At 48.4% G+C, this 21,875-nt stretch overlaps 1 protein-coding gene across 1 annotated transcript in view; it reads left to right on the forward strand.

Annotated features, from left to right (window-relative positions):
- LOC119466393 (uncharacterized) overlaps window positions 1-14,063 on the forward strand; it is a 32,863-nt gene extending 18,800 nt beyond the window's left edge. Inside the window, exons 6-8 of the mRNA XM_037726904.2 lie at window positions 2,854-3,141; window positions 8,929-9,128; window positions 11,161-14,063. Coding sequence (XP_037582832.2) covers window positions 2,854-3,141; window positions 8,929-9,128; window positions 11,161-11,812 — 1,140 coding nt within the window. The 3' untranslated portion in view covers window positions 11,813-14,063. The remainder of the gene's footprint in view (window positions 1-2,853; window positions 3,142-8,928; window positions 9,129-11,160) is intronic.
- Window positions 14,064-21,875: the final 7,812 nt, after the last annotated feature.

A 21,875-nucleotide genomic window follows, 5' to 3' on the forward strand; every position in this document is an offset into this window, starting at 1 on the left:
CGCACACCAACTCTGCAGCCAAAGCGTATATACAGGTTATCCCAACTTTCATGCACCAAGATTTTGAAATATGCAAATAACACGTAGCTGGACACATCCAAGGCAATGCTGCTTGCCGTCGCTTGGAGATACTCAGATTATTTTTTGCATTCCACCTAATGACACAATTCTTCTTAATTAATTAATCAGCTTCTCAAACATTATAATTATATGAAAAGTGTCAATGAGAAAATTGTAGGGCAACATGAAAAACTCGGGATACCGCTATCTCTTGCTCAATACGTGCTATACATAGAACTGTTTTTCCGAGCATGAAAGCAGCCCGCGAATGCACGCAACGGTGCCTCGAGCGGCCAGTAGCGCGGCAGTTTTGCGTGTATTCGCGGGCTTCTTTCACGCTTGGAAAAACTCTTTTTTTTTTTACGCGTCCTAGTCGAGCGCTAGCGGCAAGTGACCGGGTATATACATTGAAGTATAGACGGAGCATAGTGAAGCTGTGCAGTATAACACAAAAAGGAAATTAAAGCGAAGCGTTATCTACCTATTACCACGACACTGCCGTAAGTCGGTAAGAAGGTAGCTTGCCGTCTCGCCTCCTTTGGGGCGTCTTCAATAATAAAAAAAAATCACTTGGACTGTCGATATAATTGCTATCGCAATAAAAAAAGGCTATTTCACCCGAAGGGTGAGTATTCATAGCGATAGCAAGGTGTAGTTTTGGGCTTGGACTCCTCCCACGGTGCTTCTTTGCTTGCTTGTTTGTTTGTTTGACGCGCTGCCGAAACCAAGGTGCCGACACATATTCTCACAATACACATGTTGCCAGTTGACAATCGTTGGCAATACGGGCTTGTTGCTAAGACATACATTGGATGGTTTTACGTGCATTGATGACGAGGACGAACGAGTGGACACAGACAAGTGCTACCTTTAACAAGTGCACATATTTAATGACATGCAAATCACGCTCATGCGAAGGCAAAAGTACCGTGCGCGCACTGAAGCACGTCCAGAAAGGACAGTTCTTTTCTTGACATAGCCATTGAAGGCATGCTCACGCACTTTTCATTTAGGCTTGCCATTTTTACTGCTCCAATAATCAGCCTAGGGTTTTCATCTCTGGGTCTCGACACGACGAAGCATTTTACAGTGAAGCTGTTAGCCTCTAGTTCGGGATTTTAACAGCGGAGCTGTTTAAGCCGGCCGTAAAGTGTGCCGCTTGCCAGTGCGTTGCCTAGCAACCACCTCGCGAAGCGTCGCGCGCTACGCTCGGGAGAGAGAAAGAGAAAATGAGAGAGCAAGAAACAAATTGTAGCAGCCCCAACGAGGCAACGCGCAGAGGTGCTGCCGACGCCATCCGCGCTTCTCCGTTTCTCCGCATTAGGGCCGAGCGCTCGCGGTGTCCGTGACTGCTTTTTTTTGTGTCCCCAAACATTAAAAAAAAATTAAATAAAATGAGGAAGCCCGCACCACCAGATACGGCCTTGTTGCTAAGACATACATTGGATCGTTTTACGTGCACTGATGACGAGGACAAGCGAGAGGACACAGACAAGCGCTACCTTTAACAGATGATTCGTTCGAAACAAGTGCACATATTTAATTACATACAAATCGCGCTCATGCGAAGACAAAAGTACCGTGCGCGCACTGAAATAATGATGATGATGATGATGATGATTTATTGGCCTCCCCTTTGAAACGGGGCGGCGACAAATAGTCACCTAGCCTGCTTGATTTAATCAGGTATACTATACATGTTCTTTATCTTGCATTTTTGTATACCTATCATTATTTTTCTTTTTCAAAAATTTACCTTGTACCGCTGCCTATGATTTTAAGAGATCAGGTCGCATCCATCTTTTCCCTACTTTTTTTCCACCAGTACTCTAATCGTCTCTAATACGTGACTGTAGCAGGCGCCTCTGGCGGCGGCTCGGCCGAGCTCATACCGGCTGCGCGCTACTGCGCATGCGCCGTGCCATCATCCCGGCATGTCGTCTGCTGCGCGCCGCCCGTACGCTGTGCAAAGCTCTCGCCCCACTTTCCCTACGTATGCTCGGACTGCAAGTGCTTCGCGAGGCGTTTCCCGATGCCACGGACCACGAGGAAATGCTTATACACTTCGTATAACTTAGCATCACTTGGCATTACTTCGTATAACTTAGCATCACTTCGTATAGCCAGGACCAGCTAGGAACCGATCAGCTCCGCTGCGTCTTTAGCCTTGCGCCAATAGTGCAAGCTGCCCCGAATTTTCTCGTGGCGTGCTCTCCTAAAAAACAAACGGCAGCTGAAAGGCTTTGTGTTTGAGTTTCCACATAACAGAATTATGTTGTCTCTTACATTCGAATTACAATCCGATGCTATCATGTCTGCAGGTTGTATGTAAGTCGTACTTTACGAAATTTCTGACGCATATTGCTTTGAGAAATTCAATTAGTTTAACAATGCACTTGCGCTAGGAGGAGGGCCTACAAGAACGAGGATGTATGCTGTGCTACCGGTACCACCACCGAGCATCAGGTACATCATACACGCAACATCTACAAAACATTGTATAAGTCAATCAGTTCACGTGCCTAGATAGATATCTCGAAAGAAATTTCACTTCTTTTTCCTGCAACGCCAAAGACAGACTTCTCACCTGCCTTCCTTATAAAATACGCTTCCACTATTTCGCGTTCTGTTATTCTTTTAGTTGTTTTCTTTCCTCGAGTAAGTTGTGTTGGCAAGCATGGGTGTGCGTATGCACTTTTTGCAGTGTTCAGGGACAGGTTTGTAAGCGTAGTGCTTATGTTTCGGTGCTCCGACCGTGCTCGCGAACCGAGCTCTATATCGCCGGCGACGCAGGACGATGCGGCGGAGGTGCCGAGGCGGCTGCCGCGACCCATGGCCCGGACCACCCTGCGGGCCGCTCTGTCGGCCACGCTGCTAGGCCTTGCGCTCGCCCTGCTGCTGGGTCACGCGGCGTTGCACGCGGGTCAAGAGGCCCACCCGCGCTGGCTGTGGTGGACCTGCCGGGGCCTGACGCTGCTCGCCGAACTGAGCGCCGACGCCTGCCTGGCGTTCGCGGCGTCCAGGCCCGCGGCGCGGTGCCACGCGGCGGCGCCGACCACGGCCACGCTGCTCACGCCGCCCGTGAGTTGAACACCTGCCATCGAAACCCTCTTGCGAGCCACGGCTGGTGAATTGCCGCAACCGCGGCACAAAAGAACATTGCCGAGGAAAGCGAAACACTTTAGCCCATGTGTGCGACGTTATGCATGCGCTTTTGTTTTGGGGTCGTGATGGATGGGAAACAGCAAGATGTATCCAGTGAGAGATAAGCAGTGAGAGATAAGCAGGGTAATGTCATCAGAAATTTCGATGGTATAGTAAAAACTGGACAGGAGTTCTGACCCGACCTATTAAATACACAGAGCATCCATGCGATGTTAATTGGAAGTAGTGATGAACAGGATACAGAGACTCCTTATATACCTAGCGATGAAATTAGAGGGCCCTTGCGAGACATTGCCCGGGGAAAAGCGGCTGGGGAAAATCGAACAACAGTCGATTTAATCAAAGATTAAAAGAATATTGTACTTGAGTAGCATGCGACCATTTATACTCATTGCCTCACGACTTCAAGTGTACCAGATAGTTAGAAGAGAATATCAACATTATACTAATCCAAAAGAAGAAAGACGTTCCTACCAACATTTGGCATCAATTAAACAAGAGCACAGGCTGGATTCGGGAAAGGGTATTTTACAATGGATAACATTAATTGTGAAATCTGCGGAGCACAATGACCTCTCTATATATGGCTTTCATAGTAGTATATGAAAAGGCGTTTGATTCAGTAGAGATAACAGTAGTCATAGATGATTTGCGTAATCAAGGATTTCAGGAAGCATACGTGAATATCTTAGCGAATACATGCAAGGGCTTTACTGCCACCTTAATTCTTCACAAGAAAAGCGTAAAAGTACCTATCAAGAAAGCGGTCCGGCAATGAGGCACAATCGCTCCAATGATATACACAGCATGCTTAGAATAAGTTTTCAAGCTATTAGACTTGGAAGGATTACGAGTGAGAGTAAGTGGTGAATACCTCAGCACTCTACTGTTTGCACATGCCAATGTCCTGTTCAGCAACGCTTGGGATGGATTGAAACAAATGATTCACTGCTTGAGCCGAGAAAGTGCGAAATTAGGGATTCAAATTATTATGCAAGAGACAAAGGTAATGTTCATAACCTGGCAATAGAACAAGAATTCATGATTGGCAGTTAGCCTCTAGAATACGTGCAAGATTACGTTTATCAAGGTAAATTATTCACAGTCGACGCTGATCAGGAAAGGAAATTTACAGAAGAATAAAAATAAAAATGAATTGGTGGGCACACTACAGGCACACCCAAATCATGGGTGGAAGCTTACCGCCATCCGTCAAAAGTAAAGTGCGCAATCATTGCATTTTACCGGTAGCATCTGGGGCAGAAACTTGGAGGTTAACAAAGAACCTTGAACTTAAGGACCTCGCAGCAAACAATGGAACGAAATATGTTAGATGTGACGCTAAGAGACAAAAAAGGTGGCGGTGTGGAACAGAAAGCAAACGGGGATAGCCGATATTCTAGTTGACATTAAGAGAAAAAAATGGAGCTGGGCAGGCCATGTAATGCTTAGGGCAGCTAACCGATGGACCATTGGAGTTACAGAATGCGTGCCCAGGGAAGGAAAGCACAGTCGAGGACGGCAGTAAATTAGGTGCTCTGATGAAATTAGGAAATTTGCAGGCACATGCTGGAATCAGCTAGCGCAAAACAGGGGTAATCGGAGGTCGCAGGGAGAGGCCTTCGTCGTGCAGTGGGCATAAATATAGGCTGATAATGATGATGATGATGATGATTATTAGGGCCGGGCAGTAAACGAGGACAAACGAGTATCGACACCACAGGTACCACAAGTACTTGAAGAATTGAAGTCCTTTTCACTAAATCTTGTTGTCGAGCAGTTGCCTTAAAATTTTATCTTCGTAAAGCTGATCTGACGCCCTCCTTCCTGTGCCCATTATGTGGTGATAATGAGACTATAGATAAGTACCGTTTCACCGTACTGGAATAAATGTTTCCATTCCTTACAATCTGTCTTTGGGAGCCTCCTCTATGGGACATTGCCATAGAGATGTGAACGCCGCCGTTCAGAAATTTTCATTTGACGCAAGACAGTTTCGTGGCTAAATTTTTAAAACGTTATGCCATTTTACTTTCTCTTTGATCTAATCACAGTTTTTCACTAGTGATTCTTTTTTGTCGCAGCCCAATTATTGGCAGGAGCCATATATAGATCCAAACCGACAAACCGCCTGTGGTGTGGACACCACTCTTCGTCCATGTTTGAGGCGCTGCCCCATATCATTATTCATCCATACCGACATGCCCAGGGGTCATCAAATCCAGCCTGCTCTGTGTCGTTTCTTCTGATACAGCCGTGTCGTAGTACATTGACCGTCCTACATATCGACATGTACGCTCAACCCAGTTTAGCCTCAGCTGCATGCAACCGCTAATATAACACTACTGCATTTTACCCTTGGTTTACGCCTCGGTCCTTGTCGTTACACGTGACCGGGCCCACATATTGTCAACACTTTCTCGGATATTCATTAAGCTTGGCAGTGTGGGCGTCCGCAGAATATCTTCCAGAGGGGGAGGTGGCATCGTACCAAAGTACGTAACCAAGCACTTACTGCTTATTAAAAAAAAGTATTTTTGCTTCTGGGTGTTCGCGCGTTTTGTCAAGGAATCGTCAATGGTCAGCGGTGTCGCCACCCTCTCGCCTGTTTCGAATGCTATTAGAACCAATGAAACTTAATTTCAGTAGTAAAACATAAGTGACAATGCCCGTGGGTATTTCGCAGATGAGGTGATGAAAAGTGGTCTGAAGGCACGCATGCAAAGCATTTGACCATTTTGGCATTGTGCGGCCTAAACGCAAAATTACGTCCCTCCATCGCGTAATAGGGAGATATAGCGGACCGGCGTTTTCGTTCTAGGTATACATGTGACCCGTTGGAAGATGACGGCATTTTGCGCCGACATGGCGTGAACGGCAGTACCCATGTGCCATAGGGAGTTTTAGAAGGAGTGTCATTAAGCAGGTTTGTTACCCAAACACATTTGTATACGTCTTGCCCGTTTTTTTTTTTTTTTTTTTTTTTTTTGTATACACCAGGCTGTTTGCGTCCCCTAAGTTTTTGTCTAACATGTCTAGCGCGTACCGTATACCGGGACGGAAAATGAGGTAGGCTGCAATTCTACGAGTATAATGACAAATTACAAAAGAGGGCACGCTCTCCATAGCACAACAAAGTGTGCTTAGGGCACTGAGATCCCACAATCAGCAAAGCGATGTTCTTATCAGTTAATAGCACTGAAAGTCGAACTCGACCAATCTGCTCATCTCCAACGTTGAAAAAAATAGCTTCATGGAGACTACAGTATAGCGAAATGACAATATTTTCTTCACGGAGAAAAATTAAGATCAATGTTTCCCTTTCCCATGGCCCTATAGAGTCTTCCCTATCTTCGATAAAGAATCAATTAATAAGAGGTTTCTGCTTGGGATTCCTGCGGCCCGAATTTTGGTGGTGTTCTTGATGCGAATAAATGACACGCCCAGGGTGCATTAAATGTAACGATTTCTCTTACTGTTATTCCGATAACGCAGTGTCTTAGCTGAGAGTGGGAGCGTCTGGTGTAACACAATGCAGTCGTCGTTTGTATGCGGTTTTGACAGACTGCAGCGACAGGCAATCCTCGATTCACGTCGCTTAGTCGGGTCACTCGACTTTTCACTAAAATGGCTCGCATCGGGGCGATTTCTGTATGAGAAACTGCGAATGACCGCGGTCGCTGCTTTTCTGGCCACTCACAGACCGCTAATGAGTCACATGACACAAGAAATTGCAGAAGCAGCTCTTGTCGCGCTTGTAGCTCGGTAGCGAAATACATTTAAAATATATCAATTATAACGAGACACTTGGCTAGGCTTGTATATCTCGTTACATTAAGCCCAAACCACAAGTACGTCCCTCGCATCGGCGTCAGGCGGCGTCGGATTGTGGAAAACGGCTACTATTATTCGTCCTTGCTGGAAGATAAGAAGGAAGTAATTCTGATGACCGCACCCGCCACGTCTAACACCTGTTGAACGGCCCGCGAGGGTGTGCAGGAATTTGCATGGTCTCCACGTTTCTGCACGGGTCATTATCGAGGTGTTTTTGAAGTCGACCGACAACTTGCCCGCGCCTCCCCCAAACTGTCAGGCGCGCACGCCGATATCTGCCATGTATAGATCTCGGCGCCACTGCGCGTCTCCCCTCGCGAGATGCACTTTACAAACGCGTACCGATTACGGGAGAGGAGAGAGTGAAAAAACTTGATTTATGAAGGGGGTGGTGCGCATAGGCTTTTTCTGCAGAATTATCTGATACATTCTTAAATAGTAAAAGCTCGAACCTAATTCCTACACTAGGTATACGATACCTGCACATTCCGTGTGCAGACAGTGTTGTTCGGCCCTGTGGCTCGGTAATTCTGAACGGGAGGGGGGGGGGGGGGGGGGAGGGCAGTTGCTTTCCCTTGCGGACGTGCAAGCTTAGCGGAATGGCATTGGTCACAGCCAGACTGAATTCCGGCTTTAATTGACTAAATTACTGCGTCACAGCGGCAAAGCCAATATACGCTCTATGTCTCCAAGTGTGGTCGGCGCACAAGTTCGGGGGGCTGCCTCGGAAGTCGCTCTATAGACCGCCTACACCTGACTATCGGTGAGCGATGAGCATCGTTGGTGGAAACAAGAATTGGATGGCTTGGGGAAGGCGATGTTCCCGTATTAATTTCACGTTCTTCGCATATTTTCGAATAAACCAATTTCCAAAACAGTGCTGGCGTTGAAGCGGACTTTCTATACCGAAAATATTCTACATAACCTAAGATTTCTGCCTTCTCTTCCGCGGCTCACAGGGTCGCCCTTCTCACATACAGCGCTAGCAATAGTTGAAACGCCTGAAAACTTTCTGACGGAAAGATTACGTGCTCCAATAGACTATTTGCCTCCAGTTTTCATTGGCAGAATATTAAGTCTGCTTCTCTGTGCATGTTGTTCCTCGAAAATTAATAAAAATAAAGAAAGATGACTGGGATTTTAAGTAGAAAAAGTGTCTGGTTTGCTACCCTGGCTGGGGGAAGAGAAAATGGAAATAGAAAGAAGAGAGAGGGATGCCGTGAACGTGTACACGCACGCTGACGGCACCAAGCAGTCAAAGACAGTCTCGTACACAAGCCAGTCGTTTTCAAGAAGCACAAAACTGCCTTCACTTCCTTCTGAGCCGATGATCGGGGAGGCGGTGTTCCAGTTTTTGCCGTACGCTTAGCGATCGATCAAGATCCTTGAGTGACCTGGGAGCAAGTTAAAGAGTTCAGTGGCGGCTATAAATGGTTAAGAACCATCACACAGCTAGGATGGCAGTCCGACGGACAGTGGGTCAAAAAAAGTCGCAGTTTCGCCCCAAAGGCGAAGTATCAAACTAGTGGGCAGCTAGTTTGCTAGCTGTTTGCTAGCCGCCCCCCCCCCCCCCTCCCTACCCGCCCTCCGGAACGTTGCGCGCGACTGGAAGACGGTGCGCTTCCTACCCGCTTCCCGCCCTCTCGTGCGCGAGATTGAGCCACGATTGCCGGCTCACCCTCGCACGCTTTCACTCGAACATAGAGCATACGGCGCATGGCGACGATTTTATCGCCCATGGACTTTATACGGAACCTCACGGCGACGACAGAAATGCGTCTGGAGTGTCCATATAATTGTTATCGCAATAATATATGCCTTTGCGCACTGCTGCCTCGTTTCCCAACAGCGTTGCATTTGTTGACGCAGGGCTTCTCCGCCGACGCGTTCGGCAGGCCCGGCGGCCACCGCTGCAGCGCCATCGGAGCCCGGGGGGACCCGAGCGAGGCTGCCGCGCTGTGCGACTCCCAGTCGCCGGCCAAGACAGGCCTGCTCGGACACACGACGTTGCAGCGTACGGCCCTCCTGTTCCACGACCAGTGCGTCTCCAGCAGCGTGTCCACGTCCAGGTAACCGGCGCCTGTATCCGCGGCACCCTATAAGTGCAACTCGTATCGCGCAAATGAGGGCCCCAGTAGGGGAGAGGAAAAGTCTGGCAAAACCCACCTCACGATGAAGGTTGACGTTAATGCGCTTAGGATAGAACCAACGTAACGACACACCGCCGCAGCCACCCGAAGTGCCAATCTCGCTTCCAACCACAATGCCGAATGGTAATCACTGCACCCTAGTCGAAACTCCGTGGTATCCCTAGTAACCTCGCTGCAACTTCGTTGCAGCTAGCTTTCCGTCAACCGGTCGCGCTCGACGCGGAGGTGTTTGCTGCGGATGGGGCGCTATTGGTTTTGCGTTTTTAAGGCCACGTACTCTTTATTGTGTCACCTTGTTGGCACGTCTGTTAAGGGGGATTGGCATATTAAGAATGGACACACTCACCCCGTGACACAAGTTGTCCACTAGGCGTGACGGCAGCCAGCACAAGTTCTCTACTCGGCCGCACAACCGCTGGCCTATATATGTTGTCTGCTCGGCGAAACAGCAGCCGCCAACACATGCCTAATGGTTCAAGCCAGTTGACAATTTGCGTCACTGCGTATGTGAAAGTGGTTACATACAGGCACACACGTCGCAAAGTGGGTTAACTTCCCAAAGAATGCTAGTCGGATTAAAATTGCCATAAGGAACCCCTGGCCACGAGATACGAATTGGTGCACGTACTTGACGGGGAACGGAGCCAGATAGTCTATGCATGTGTAATATAGATCGCGTCACCTGTAGTCGTTCCATGTTCTGATCTTCAGCATTTCCCGTTGCGAAATCTCGTGCGATGCGAGACTAACGTCATGGGAGTTCACAGCCCTTGCTGATAATTCTCTGATATACCTTATCGTGCCTGCGTGTTCTCTTGCAAGGCTGTGGCGCTGATTGCTCCAATGGCAGAGCCTTCATGGGGCTTAAGTTTGAGGAAACACGGCCTTTTCACCTCGTAAACTTTAGAGTGGCCGTGTTGCCAAAATTCTTCGGCGCTCTTTGTGAACACCCCGGCCTCTTTGAAAACCTCGAACTGTTGTGCTGAAGGGCAAGGTCAGACCGGATCTAGTATAGATATGAAAATGTTCCCGCCTCGCAAGCCTCAGACGACGCCTGCCATGGCATCAAACCGTGGGTTGCCAGATTTTCGGCGTCTGTTTTATGCGTTTAACATCACGACGTTAGCCATTGATATTGACAAATGGCCCAGAGTGGATATTTGCCACTACACTATATTAACAGCCACAAGGCGAGTATAGGAGGTGAAGCGGAAGCCTTGTCAGGAGGTATGTTCTGTCGACCTCGTTTTCCTTAATTTCGTTGGCATGTACAGAACGTGTCCTAATAGAGCTTGAAGACGTCCGAAAGAGTTCCTTAGCCCAACATTAAGCCGCAACATTTAACATATAAACGCATACGTTTAAGGCGTGTGTGTTGTCTTCACTTCTTCCTCGCTCACCTGGACTTTCAAACCATTTCCCGTTTTATTGAAAAGCTTGTTCGGTTCGAGGGAGAAAATTGAGGAGGTGGCGATCGGGTGTGTTTTCGGTCCGACAAAAGAAATGATAAAAATGGAGGCAGTCCGGCGTTTTCAGCAAATAATCGTTAATCTTTGCTAAGAAAAATTTGAGCTCATATTTAAGCTATAGTATATGCACATTTATTCTTCCTCTCTAAAGCTATATCGACACACAATATGAGTCTGTACGAAAAGCGAGGTTTGCACGCTTATCGTGAAAGGCACTGTAATTATAGGGTGCCATTATGGAATTCCGGCCAGTTGATCGTGGAGCTACCGTTAGCAGGATGTGCAGATACTGCAGCCACCGTCTTATACTTGGCGCTTGCTATGTTGCTTGCTGACTTTCTAAATTGCTTCAAAAGGGGGTGATGGGCCCTCGTTGTGACATGGGCGCATGCTAGGCATTTTACAGTATAGCTGCATGCAGCGCCGTTTTCATCACCTTCGTGTATTATTACAGCCGTAAATAAAAGCGTGGTGCTACGCAGGTTCTGCTCGGCGGCCGGCGGAAGCCGCGACGGCACCAGCAGCGACGACGACGGCGACGACGCCTCGCACCGGGCGCTGGCCGGTTCCACGGCGCCGGGCACCGTGGACGGCTCGCCCTGGTCGCAGGCGCACAGCAGCGCCTCCTTCAGGCGGCTGGGCAGCAGCACGTGCAGCTCGGAGAGCGCCGCGCACAGCTTCGACCTCGCCTGGGGAGGAGGCGGGGGTGCGCTGAGGCCCCCGCAGACCCTCAGGCTTGACCTCAGCACCGGACACCACCACCACCGGCGAGGCAACGGCGTCGGCGGCGCTGGGGACGCCAGCGAGGACGTCACGCCGGACTCGGCCGTCTACGTCGACCTGTCGCCGGAGCTGCGCCGCAGCGAGGGCCACTCGCTGGACAAGCTGCAGAGCAAGGGCTGTCCCTGCTGCGCCGCGCGCCGTCCCTGGCGGAGGGCGGCCCTTCAGCGGTACGCCCTGAGCGCCTCCCGGTTCTCCCTGAGCGGGTACGAGCCGCTCCGGCGCGAGGACGATTGTCGCTGCTGCGCGGTCGACCAGGACCCCTTGCGGCAGATCAAGGCGTGCGCGGTGACCAAAGAAGAGTGGCACAGGAACCTCCAGTCGCTCCCGCCGCCGGCATCTTCGGCTTTTTGAGAAGGCGGCGGAATCGTTGCCGCAGCCACGGCTTTCCTGCCACGCCACGCGAAGCGCGTAGTAAGCTGTCACCACTCATTCGCTCCGCGGAACAGTTTCAGTGCGTTCTGGAGATTCCAAAAGGTCGGCCTCGTTTCCCGAGAGCAACGTTTCCTAGCCCTCCATCGTCTGGTGCCGCAGATGCATGAACAAATGAACCACGAGGAGTTTCACTGCTCCTGAACTCTAACGACTGTCTCGAGACAAGACGAGCCCGTGTGAAGGCCTGAACTTTAATTTTCAGACGCTTTGGCCTGAAGAGCACGTCTTCAGCTCCACGAGGAAATGGAACCGATGTGCTCTACGCTTCTTCTTGTGCTGCGATGATAGCGAACGGCTGTCTCCCGATACTCCGTTTATGGCACGCCAAAGAAGACATGTGACCACGACGACGTCCAGTAGCCGCGTGCTCCAAGGTCAAATCCGTGATGCGGACTGTTAGAAGTGAGCTCAGCTGAACACGGTTTTTGCAGAGTGCGCGCCCACTTGCACCAACACGCCGAGGCGAACGCGTGCGAGGCCGAAGCGAGGCATTGTTCCATGACGAGGCTAGTGTAAGAACTGGCAGTGACCACGACGACGTCCCAGAACCGACGTGACATCCCCGATGTGGTTGCAGTGTGCGTACTGTCGTTCTCAACGTGATAAGCATTGCATGGACGCGAAACGAAACTATCCCCCGTTCTCGCGTACACTGCCGCTTCTGTCGCTCCTTCTTTTCGTTTGCCTACAATGACATATCACCTGGAACGTTGCGCTTGTAGCGCGTAGTTATACACAACTATTCGGAGCAAAAAAATACTCAACCCATACAGTCGTCCTCATCCTACGAGCGCTATCCTACCCGTCTTCCCGGTACTCATCACTGTGGGGTAGGATTATGAGGTACGGAAGACTTCGAAACTCGAGAGTAGTTTTAAATTCGATAGTTAAGAAGTTGTAAGGGTTAACTCCATTTACGCCAAACACCTTTGCGTACCTCTACCAATCCACTTTGCTCATTCTATTCCGTCAACACTGCTGGCGCTCTCCAAATATTACGACAAAATGGTTTTAAGCACTTTATGTTGCCAGAACATGTAATTATGTTCGTCTCGGCTATTCGGTTTTCCGAAAATCAATTGAGGAAGGTGGGAGAAAAGAGGTTAAGCCCAGATTTGGCTTGGTTTGGCTTGGTGCCTAATGGTATGTTTCAACCTACTACGCGGGATAGGAGCCGCAGCCCTTGTCCCGTCCAGCCTCTTTTCGCTCAAAAACTGGTTTATTTATATCCTCAACTCAGGCGTGATAAAGCACCAGGGTCGCGTTGTCTTGCACGCAGAATACTAGGGAAAACCAGGGATGACCAATTAAATAAAAGTGGGTGGTGTATCGACGAAACTCGGCACTTCGCAAGGGTGAAAAATACACGGGAAACGATAAAGAAAACAAGCGCCGCCTCGTAGTTTGATTTATTTTCGGAAAAAGGGGGTCACGCATGTATATACATGCCAAATCACAACAGTGGACACGTGCAGAACGTCTCCGTCTACATTGGTACACGTGCGTCATTTCTCCCAGAAATAAACGGCAGTTGCGAGTCAGCGTTCCTCTGTTCCTCCATGCCTGTCTGTCGTCCTTGTGCGCGCTGCATTTAAAAGTCATGAACCAGTTGTATAAATCTCCCAGCTCGCTGCGTGAAGTGACGGAGTCGCGTGGTCTTTCAACTCATGACCGAGCAACACTTCCACCCTTCTGCTTGTTTTTTTTTTTTTAATTATTATCACCTCTCTCTCTCTCTCTCTCTCTCTCTCTCGTTATTTTTGTTCTGACTGAAGTGCAATATAGGGACGATCCCAAGGAGCCAATTCCGGACCTGTTACAATGTAAATCAAGCTAGGCTACAGTAAATGATGCTTAAAATTGCATAGTTCCGGAATTTACGTGCAACAACTACTATCCGATTATGCGGGACGCCATAGTGTACTTAAATCAACGTACACGAGCGTACTTTGCAGTTCATCCCCCCCGCCTCGAAATGCGATCGCCGCGGCCGGGATTGAACGAACGACCTCGATCTCAGCAGTGTAACACCATAGCTGCCGGGCTACCGCGGCGGGTACAGGAAGTCTGAAGCTTTGCATCACGCGCTGGAGGGTAACAAAGGCTTGCAGAACCTTGAGAGAGAGAGAAATGAAACGAAGAAAAGGAAAAAATAAAGAAAAGTGCAACCACAACCTTGAAAGGTGTCTTGCCGTTCGACACGGCTGACGCTTCACTGAAGCGTGAGGACAGTGTGCCGGGGGAGGGGGGGGGGGGGGGGAGTTTATACATGCCGGCTCGGGCCACCTTATACGAGGCGTACTTGAAGGAGCCCTTACACAGTGCTGTTATGGCTGGTGGAATAGTAAAGCGTCCGTAGAGGCGTTTACTCAAGGTGTTCCGTACGCAGCCACCATGACCGCAGCCTTTGCTTTGTATACAAATGGTGCCAGGGGGTCCGCTCAAACACCAAAGGAATCGTGGGCATCACGTTGGCTTTCTTTTGACTTATAAATGAGATCTGCCGCCAAATGTAATTGTTGTTTGAGTCGTTATATCGTTCTCTTGTTAAACCAGAACCTCTACAGCTGTGTTCAAAATGAGCTGCCCCATCTGTGCCCTTGGTTGAAGGGGCTCCAAGAATGCAAGGGGGTGCCGAAATAGGAAAACTTGCAGAATCAAACACATTTACAATTACTGGTATCTTTAAAACTGATTTTTCGTATGCCAGAGCCGGCATGCAGTCTTAGAATTCCTTCGACCCACACGTGAACCGACCGGTGTTGCAGCTCATATTCACCGTGACTGTATCTTAGCAGCGTACAACCCTCGTGAAAAGTCGGATCTACTGACGGAAGTTTCACTTATAGAAACTCCGCTTATAGAACGCCAAGCTCTTATTCGGCAAAATCAGGGAGTTGCCAGCGGCTAGTCTTGATTCGAGTGTATATATTTTCTATTATCTCTCGGTATCGACTGACGTCGTGGCGCCTCAAGTTGCACATCCGTTCGCAGCGCACAATGCGCCACCGTCGCGTTGCCGAGCTCCTGCGCATCCATCCTCACCGATCGACATAAATATCGCAGTGTGCCCACATTTCGCACCTCTCCGACATATCACAGCGCAAGCGCTTCGGTCGACGGTATCACGCAGTGACAGATGCCATCGACTATGTTCTGTGAGATATATGAATGACTTCCTCTACAGTACGCAATAATGATGTAATAAAGAACAGTTAACCTGGGTCAAGCTCACCGTCGTGCCGCCACCGTTTTCCTTTCTCCTTACACTTTCACATCCCTATTGAAGAGATAAGAAAATTTTATCAGAAGGGTCCACTGAGCTTCATCTAGTACCGGCTTTACCGACACCCTTTACTGCAGCTACAGCGAATAAGCAGGTTTATTTTCGAAAAGAGGCTTAAAGCGATGGGACAAGGCAAACAAGGGGGAAATGACGCATGCGCCGATTACAACTGATCGTTTAATGAAAAAAAGCAACAAAAGGAACGGAAAAAACTTACAAAGACAGTTGTGCAAGCGCCACCAGGACATCTTCCTCACTCGGCCACGGCGGCCGCATTTCGATGGGGGCGAAATGCAGAAAACAGCCGTCTACCTAGATTTATGTGCAGGTTAAAGAACCCTAGGTGGTCCAAATTATTAATCCGGAGTCCAGCACTACGGCGTGCCACATAATCAGATGATGGTTTTAATTGGCACGTAAAAACTCCATAATTCTTAATTTTTTTTAATCTTCCTCGCTTCCTCTACCTTACACGCTCTACAAAATACGACTGAAGCAACAAAAAACTGACTCGCCGTGATCGCTTAGTAACATTGGCGCTGCGCTGCTAAACACGAGGTCGCGGCATCAAATCCCGGCCGCGAGGGCCGCATGTCGATGGGGACAAAAATGCAAAAAAAAAAAAAAAAAAAATACGCCTGTGTACCGTGCATTGGGATCACGTTAAAGAACCCCAGGCGGTCGAAATGAATCCGGATTCCCTCATTATACCGCGTGCCTCACAATCAGATCGTGGTTCTGACGTGTAGAACTTCAGAATCTAGATTAATTTCACCGAAAAGTGTTGAACGATCGTGTGTTTTGCCATATTTGATACCTATCGCGTTAGGTATAGAGAAATGGCCTGGTCGTTCATGCGCATTATTTCTGAGTAACTACCTGAGAGGTTTAAGCGAAATCAGGAAAGAAATAATTTATGATAGCTCAGAGGGAAGCTTTTTGCTTTTGGAAGCGAGTTCGACATGCCTTAAAACGCGTAGTTATAAAGCGAGGTACACCAAGGAAGAAGAAGCACGCGCTTGCTGCGGTATGGTATGGTACAGCTTTATTAAAGGAGGGATGGCTCATCGGCCTACTGAAGGTTAAGGGAGTTGGGGAATTGGGAGATGAGGACAAGGCCAGCCACCGAGGAATGTTTCCCCTCACGATTACACCATGCTGAGAATGCCTGATGCCGCAGCAAAGGCGAACAGCGCTCGCCGGACACTGTCGGACTCCGCTTATAGGGACGGATCCACTCCTCGAAGTTGGCCACTTGCCCCCGGTGCTTTCGTAGGAGGGCGGCATACTTTGGGCACCCCCACAGCACTGACGGTAGACACCGCTGCCGTTTTGCACGCTGGGCAACCTGTTTGTATGGGTGGTAGCTCTTCCGCCATGTTGCCTGAAAGACGTCTTCTTTCCTTGCGTGCACTCCAGCGCACGAGTACTTGACATGCGCGCGACAAGCATTAAAATTAAATTAAATTATGGGGTTTTACGTGCCAAAACCAGTTCTGATTATGAGGCACGCCGTAGTGGGGGACTCCGGAAATTTGGACCACCTGGGGTTCTTTAACGTGCACCTAAATCTAAGTACACGGGTGTTTAAGCATGCAGGCAGTGTACTGTTCTTTTTAGGCTCAACTAATCGTTTAACTCACCCGATTCTTGGCCAATCCCCCATAGTGGGTATGGTCCACTCTAGGAGGCAAACAAACAAACAAACAAACAAACAAACGATAGAAGATGTTTTATTAGAATGTGAATATATTTACCCAGCTGTCCGTTTGGGCTCTACTAGCCTCCTTAAAGCCCTTGAGTTCAGGGATAGGAGTAAAGGAAACATGTCCGCAACAGAGTTTAGTAAAAGGCGATTGGTGGTTCGGAGGGAGAAACGCAGGGAGACCACAAACAACAGAGGCGTACAAAAACAAAGTTTCCAATAATGGTTCTGAAAGTTTGATGCTGGGAAATATTTTTTTCTGTTAAAAGATAGAGAAGACATTAGGCAAAATAAGAAAAAGAGCTTAGTGGCGCAACCCACCGCCCCGTTTCTGAGGGGACGCTCATAGCATACATCCATGCATCCATTCAAGTACGCTTATTTTGTACATTATTATTATTATTATTATTATTATTATTATTATTATTATTATTATTATTATTATTATTAGTAGTAGTAGTAGTAGTAGTAGTAGTAGTAGTAGTAGTAGTAGTAGTAGTAGTAGTAGTAGAAGTAGTAGTATAGTAGTAGTAGTAGAAGTAGTATTTTGTAAGCGCTTAGTTCCAGTCGACACATGTATCCTGTATCTCCGGTCTTCACCTTTTGTCCTTCTTTAAAAGCGCCTACTTGAAGCTGAACCAGTACAAGCTCGCTCAGTTTGCTACTATTGAGCAGGTTTGTTCACTGTTATGAAAAAGCTTTCCGACATACACGCTCTATTGCCACGCGTATTCTTTGCGTAAAGGAAAAAAAAAAAACGAAAGTAAAATGTAATTCGGCAGATACACTTGTAAGTGTGGGAATGCAAAAGTATTATAGCGCTTTTGGCCCCCAGAACGTCATGAACGGGCTCATTTTATACACTCATGACGTGGCGCCACCTCCTCCCCATTGACTGCTCCATCACGTGCTCAATGACGTACGCACTAGGCCACACTTTAAGTCAGCCAGATGGCTGCGACGTGACGTAGGCAATGACGCACGTACTAGGCCCACGTTTAGTCAGCTGGAACCATGAAGCCGTCGTAGCATCGGGGAAGTGCGTCTTGCACCCCGGAGGCCCGGGTTCGATTCCCACCAGGAGCCAAATGTACCAAATTGTCTTTTCAAAGCCATTAATTTACTTGGTTTACGGGAACCACCCTAAGAAATTTGACTTCAATGCAAGCTTTTTTGACGTGTTCTTAATCCTTGCGCCGTCGGTCATTTTTGGTGCCATCGCTCGGTCACGCCGCCGACGGAATTCCGCCTGACGGGGCATATAATCCTTTTGTATTAAAGAAAAAGAGACTGCGCTGTGAGCGTTAAGTAGCTGCCGAAGCCTTTACGCCGGCAAATAAGCTCGACAAATCCGTAAATCGCAATAACAGAGCCACTATAATAACAGAAGTGCTAACTTGGTTCAAAGAAAGCTTCGGGAAATGCCGACAAGAGCAAAACGCTGCCGCCTTACATACGCACTGACGTCACAAACGGTAAGCACAGGGGGATGATACGACCTCTGCGGGACGAGGTTGTATACCTTCACCACAGGAGGAAGAAGGCGGCGATGGAGAAGGCGGGTACAGATGCCACAAGGATGTATTCATGTACGTCTAGATGACTAAAAACGGCAAAGAAATGTGTTTACTGTATATTTACATTGGGGTAATTTTTGGGTTCTCTTTACAGAGTTTCTCTGAGGGTCTCTCTAGCAGTGAATCTCAACGGTCTTAAATGGGGTTCCGTGGGTGAGCAGCGACCAATGTGCCGGCGAGTTCTCGTGGAAGTGGGTTCAAGAAGTGGGCGCAGTGCCGGCTTGTTCCGGGGCGCGCATTCTCAGTGCAAGTCCTCCCCTCCGGTTGATCGGGCCCTTCCGTATGCCGGGAGGAAAGACCTCGCCGCAGCTGGTGTTCTGACCCTGGAAAGACAAGTGCCGGAACTTTTGGGGGGCTGTTCCTCACAAAGGATATGCAGGACAATGAGCGTCGTGTCCCTGGTTGCGTAATCACCGCAACACTCTTCGTATATGTTGCAGTGGCATAGCCAGTTTTTTTTTTTTTTTTTTTTTGGGGGGGGGGGGGGCGAGGGAGGAGGGGGCGTATGGTGCCCTTCCTTTCCTGGCTACGCCCCTGGTACGTTGACTTGGCCCTCCTGATAACGGTTGCGCTGGGTCCGTTTCGCGATTGGGTCAATGATCGCGCACAAGAAGGGAGCGCATGGTCTTGCCGCTGGTTGCAGGACCGGTTGCACTGGTTTCGAGCCTTTCGGCACGATGTCCCGTACCTTTTAAGGGTAAGTGCTGGGGCCGTCTCATGTTTGGGTCAATTATGCGCAAAATAGGTTCGCAGGACAAAGATGGTCTTGCGACTGATGGTAGTCCCGGCCCGATACTCGGATTCGCCGCCATGCACTGATTGAAACGGAAGCGCCACGGTTGTCTCACGCTTCAACACAACTCGTTTGCGCAATGGAAACTCATTAGGTGCAGGCAGGTTTCAGGAAGCAATTTGGTAGCGTTGCCAAGCCGAGGCTGTTGTCTTGTGGACCTTCAGTGGGTAACGGAACTCATCCTCCTAAGGCTTGTGTGCACGTTTTTAGGAGTACACACGCCCAACTTCGATGTTAATTTGTGCACAAGCTACGCCGCTGTCAGTCGGGCTTTTTGATGAGCCTGACCAGTAACAGTACCCAGCAGAAAGCTCGTCAAATTTATTTTGCACCCTTAAAACAACTTGCGTTATCTCAATGATCTATGGATAAAAATTATTATAGTTGGTGAATGTACTGCCACGCCACCGTTGCTCTCAGGAAGACAAACTTGGCACGACAGCTCCCTAAAGATATAGGGTGTTTTTATTGCACTGTGATCCCATCTCCTGTTTTATAACGTTGCGACAATATACTTCAATATCTACAGAAATCGCAGAGTACAAAGAATATGGTATATTCTTGAAATATTAAGGAATGCTGTAGCATAGACGTTGGCCAACATATCACAAGACATTTCGTCCCGCTAGCTGTCTGATGTTGTTGTCTACACGTCTAGCCCTGGAAAGCGGATACCATTTAATAGTGTTTTAGAGTTGTGTCTCGACTGTATAGATTCGGCTCTCAAGCTTTTATTCAACATAACTGTACTTTCTCAGTACTTTTCACTTCGCGCGCAGCCCGTTTCTTTTGTCTGTGCACAAGTGGCCCTAATGCAGTATGCTCAAGACATTGTTTTCATGATTATGCAAAATTTATGCGTGCACCGAGTTCTGCCGAGGCACCATGAATTTCCACAGTGCTTATAAAAGCAGAAGGCTGGCATATGACTTCCTTATCTGTTTTGATAGCGTGAGCAACCCATATGTATGGAACGCCGCAAGGCCATTCCTAGCTTCATGACTCACAGAGAGCCGTCCAGTTGACATTGATATGTGGACACCAGGGGCCGTATTCTGAAATGTTCGCCTAGGCGAAATCAGCGTGCGCGCTGATTGGCTGGTTGAGCAAAATTGAATGACGTCGGGCTCAACCATCCAATCAGCTCATCAAATTTTGCTAAAACAGCCAATCGGCGCACGCCTGAAAACGAAAAAAGAAATTTCGCCTAGGCGAACTTTTCAGAATACGGCCCCAGAAAACACGTATGACCAAGTGTACAGCCAATTGATCATGTGATGGCCAACATACGCAGGACATTTTCTTTCTTTAGCTTTCCATTTGTAGCCCGGAAATCTCATTCCAGTCAAAGGTACTCCAATGGTCTGAAGGTGCACTTTTCAATAGTGGTTGCGTGCGATATGCATCGAATTTCTCGACAGAGATTAACTCTTTTCCACAGCCTGCACAAAAAAAGCCAATCGCGATCGAAAAATCTGATTCAGATCGGGCTCGATCACAATCGAAACTGCTCGTGTGACAGCGGTATAATATACTGGTGTCATAGCGTGCACTTTCGACTATGATCCAGCGCGATGAATATCAATTTTGATCAAAAGCTCCTGTGTCACACCACAATTAGATTTGTGTCTTGAATGGGACCTGATTCATCGGACACCTAAACAGGACGGGAAAAAGCGGGAAGTGGGGGCGTGTCGGTGACAGAGGCGAGATTCAACATTTATTCCAAGTTTCGTTTATGAGACGGGTAACTCCTTTTCAAGCTCTTTTAGGAAATTTCTGCATGCCTAGCGAGATTCAACATTTATTCCAAGTTTCGTTTATGAGACGGGTAACTCCTTTTCAAGCTCTTTAGGAAATTTCTACATGCCTCTCGTCATTATTCCCCGTGCTTCCAACAACACACGCGTTACCAGCAAGATATCGTGGCATGAAGACGCCGTGGTCATGCAGAGCGATTTAATTAGCTTGACAACGGCTGGTTAGGGCAACACATTAAAAAGTCCATTGCAGCTGGATTCAGAAAGCTTCGAGCTGTAAGTGTGTGGTCGCGCGTGCGATTTTATACCGATTCGTAAAGCGAGCCGTTCGCTTGCCCTCATGCGATTGTTCAGAATTGCGCTTTTGCTGACGAAAGCACGATTCTGACCAATCACGCAAGGACAAGCGAATGGTTCTCTTTCCGAGCAGTTCGGAGATCACACCGCGGATCGCACCATAAGTGCTGCTGCCTCTCTTCCGGCCGTGTTTCGCTTTGCCACTTGCCTCTCGAATGCTTCTAACGGGGACGGCACCCATATCCGAGAAAAATAGCCGGTTCGGCACCCATAGGCGGAAAGTTTCCATTTTTCCGGGGGGGGGGGGGGGGGCAGGGCCCCACCAGCTTTCCGAAACCTACCCATATATATATATATATATATATATATATATATATATATATATATATATATATATATATATATATATACCCTCTGCTAACCATTTTCTATTTCTAGCTTTATGGCGACAGCACTTATATCGACACTTCAGGCAAATTGTCGCGGTTGTCGTCGCCGTGATGTTCCGCATTAAATCCAAAAGCCATGTATACATGCGTGACCCATACCCTGTGGGGGCGGGAA

The sequence above is a fragment of the Dermacentor silvarum genome, chromosome 10 (genome assembly GCF_013339745.2).
Source record: "Dermacentor silvarum isolate Dsil-2018 chromosome 10, BIME_Dsil_1.4, whole genome shotgun sequence".
Classification (NCBI taxonomy): domain Eukaryota; kingdom Metazoa; phylum Arthropoda; class Arachnida; order Ixodida; family Ixodidae; genus Dermacentor; species Dermacentor silvarum.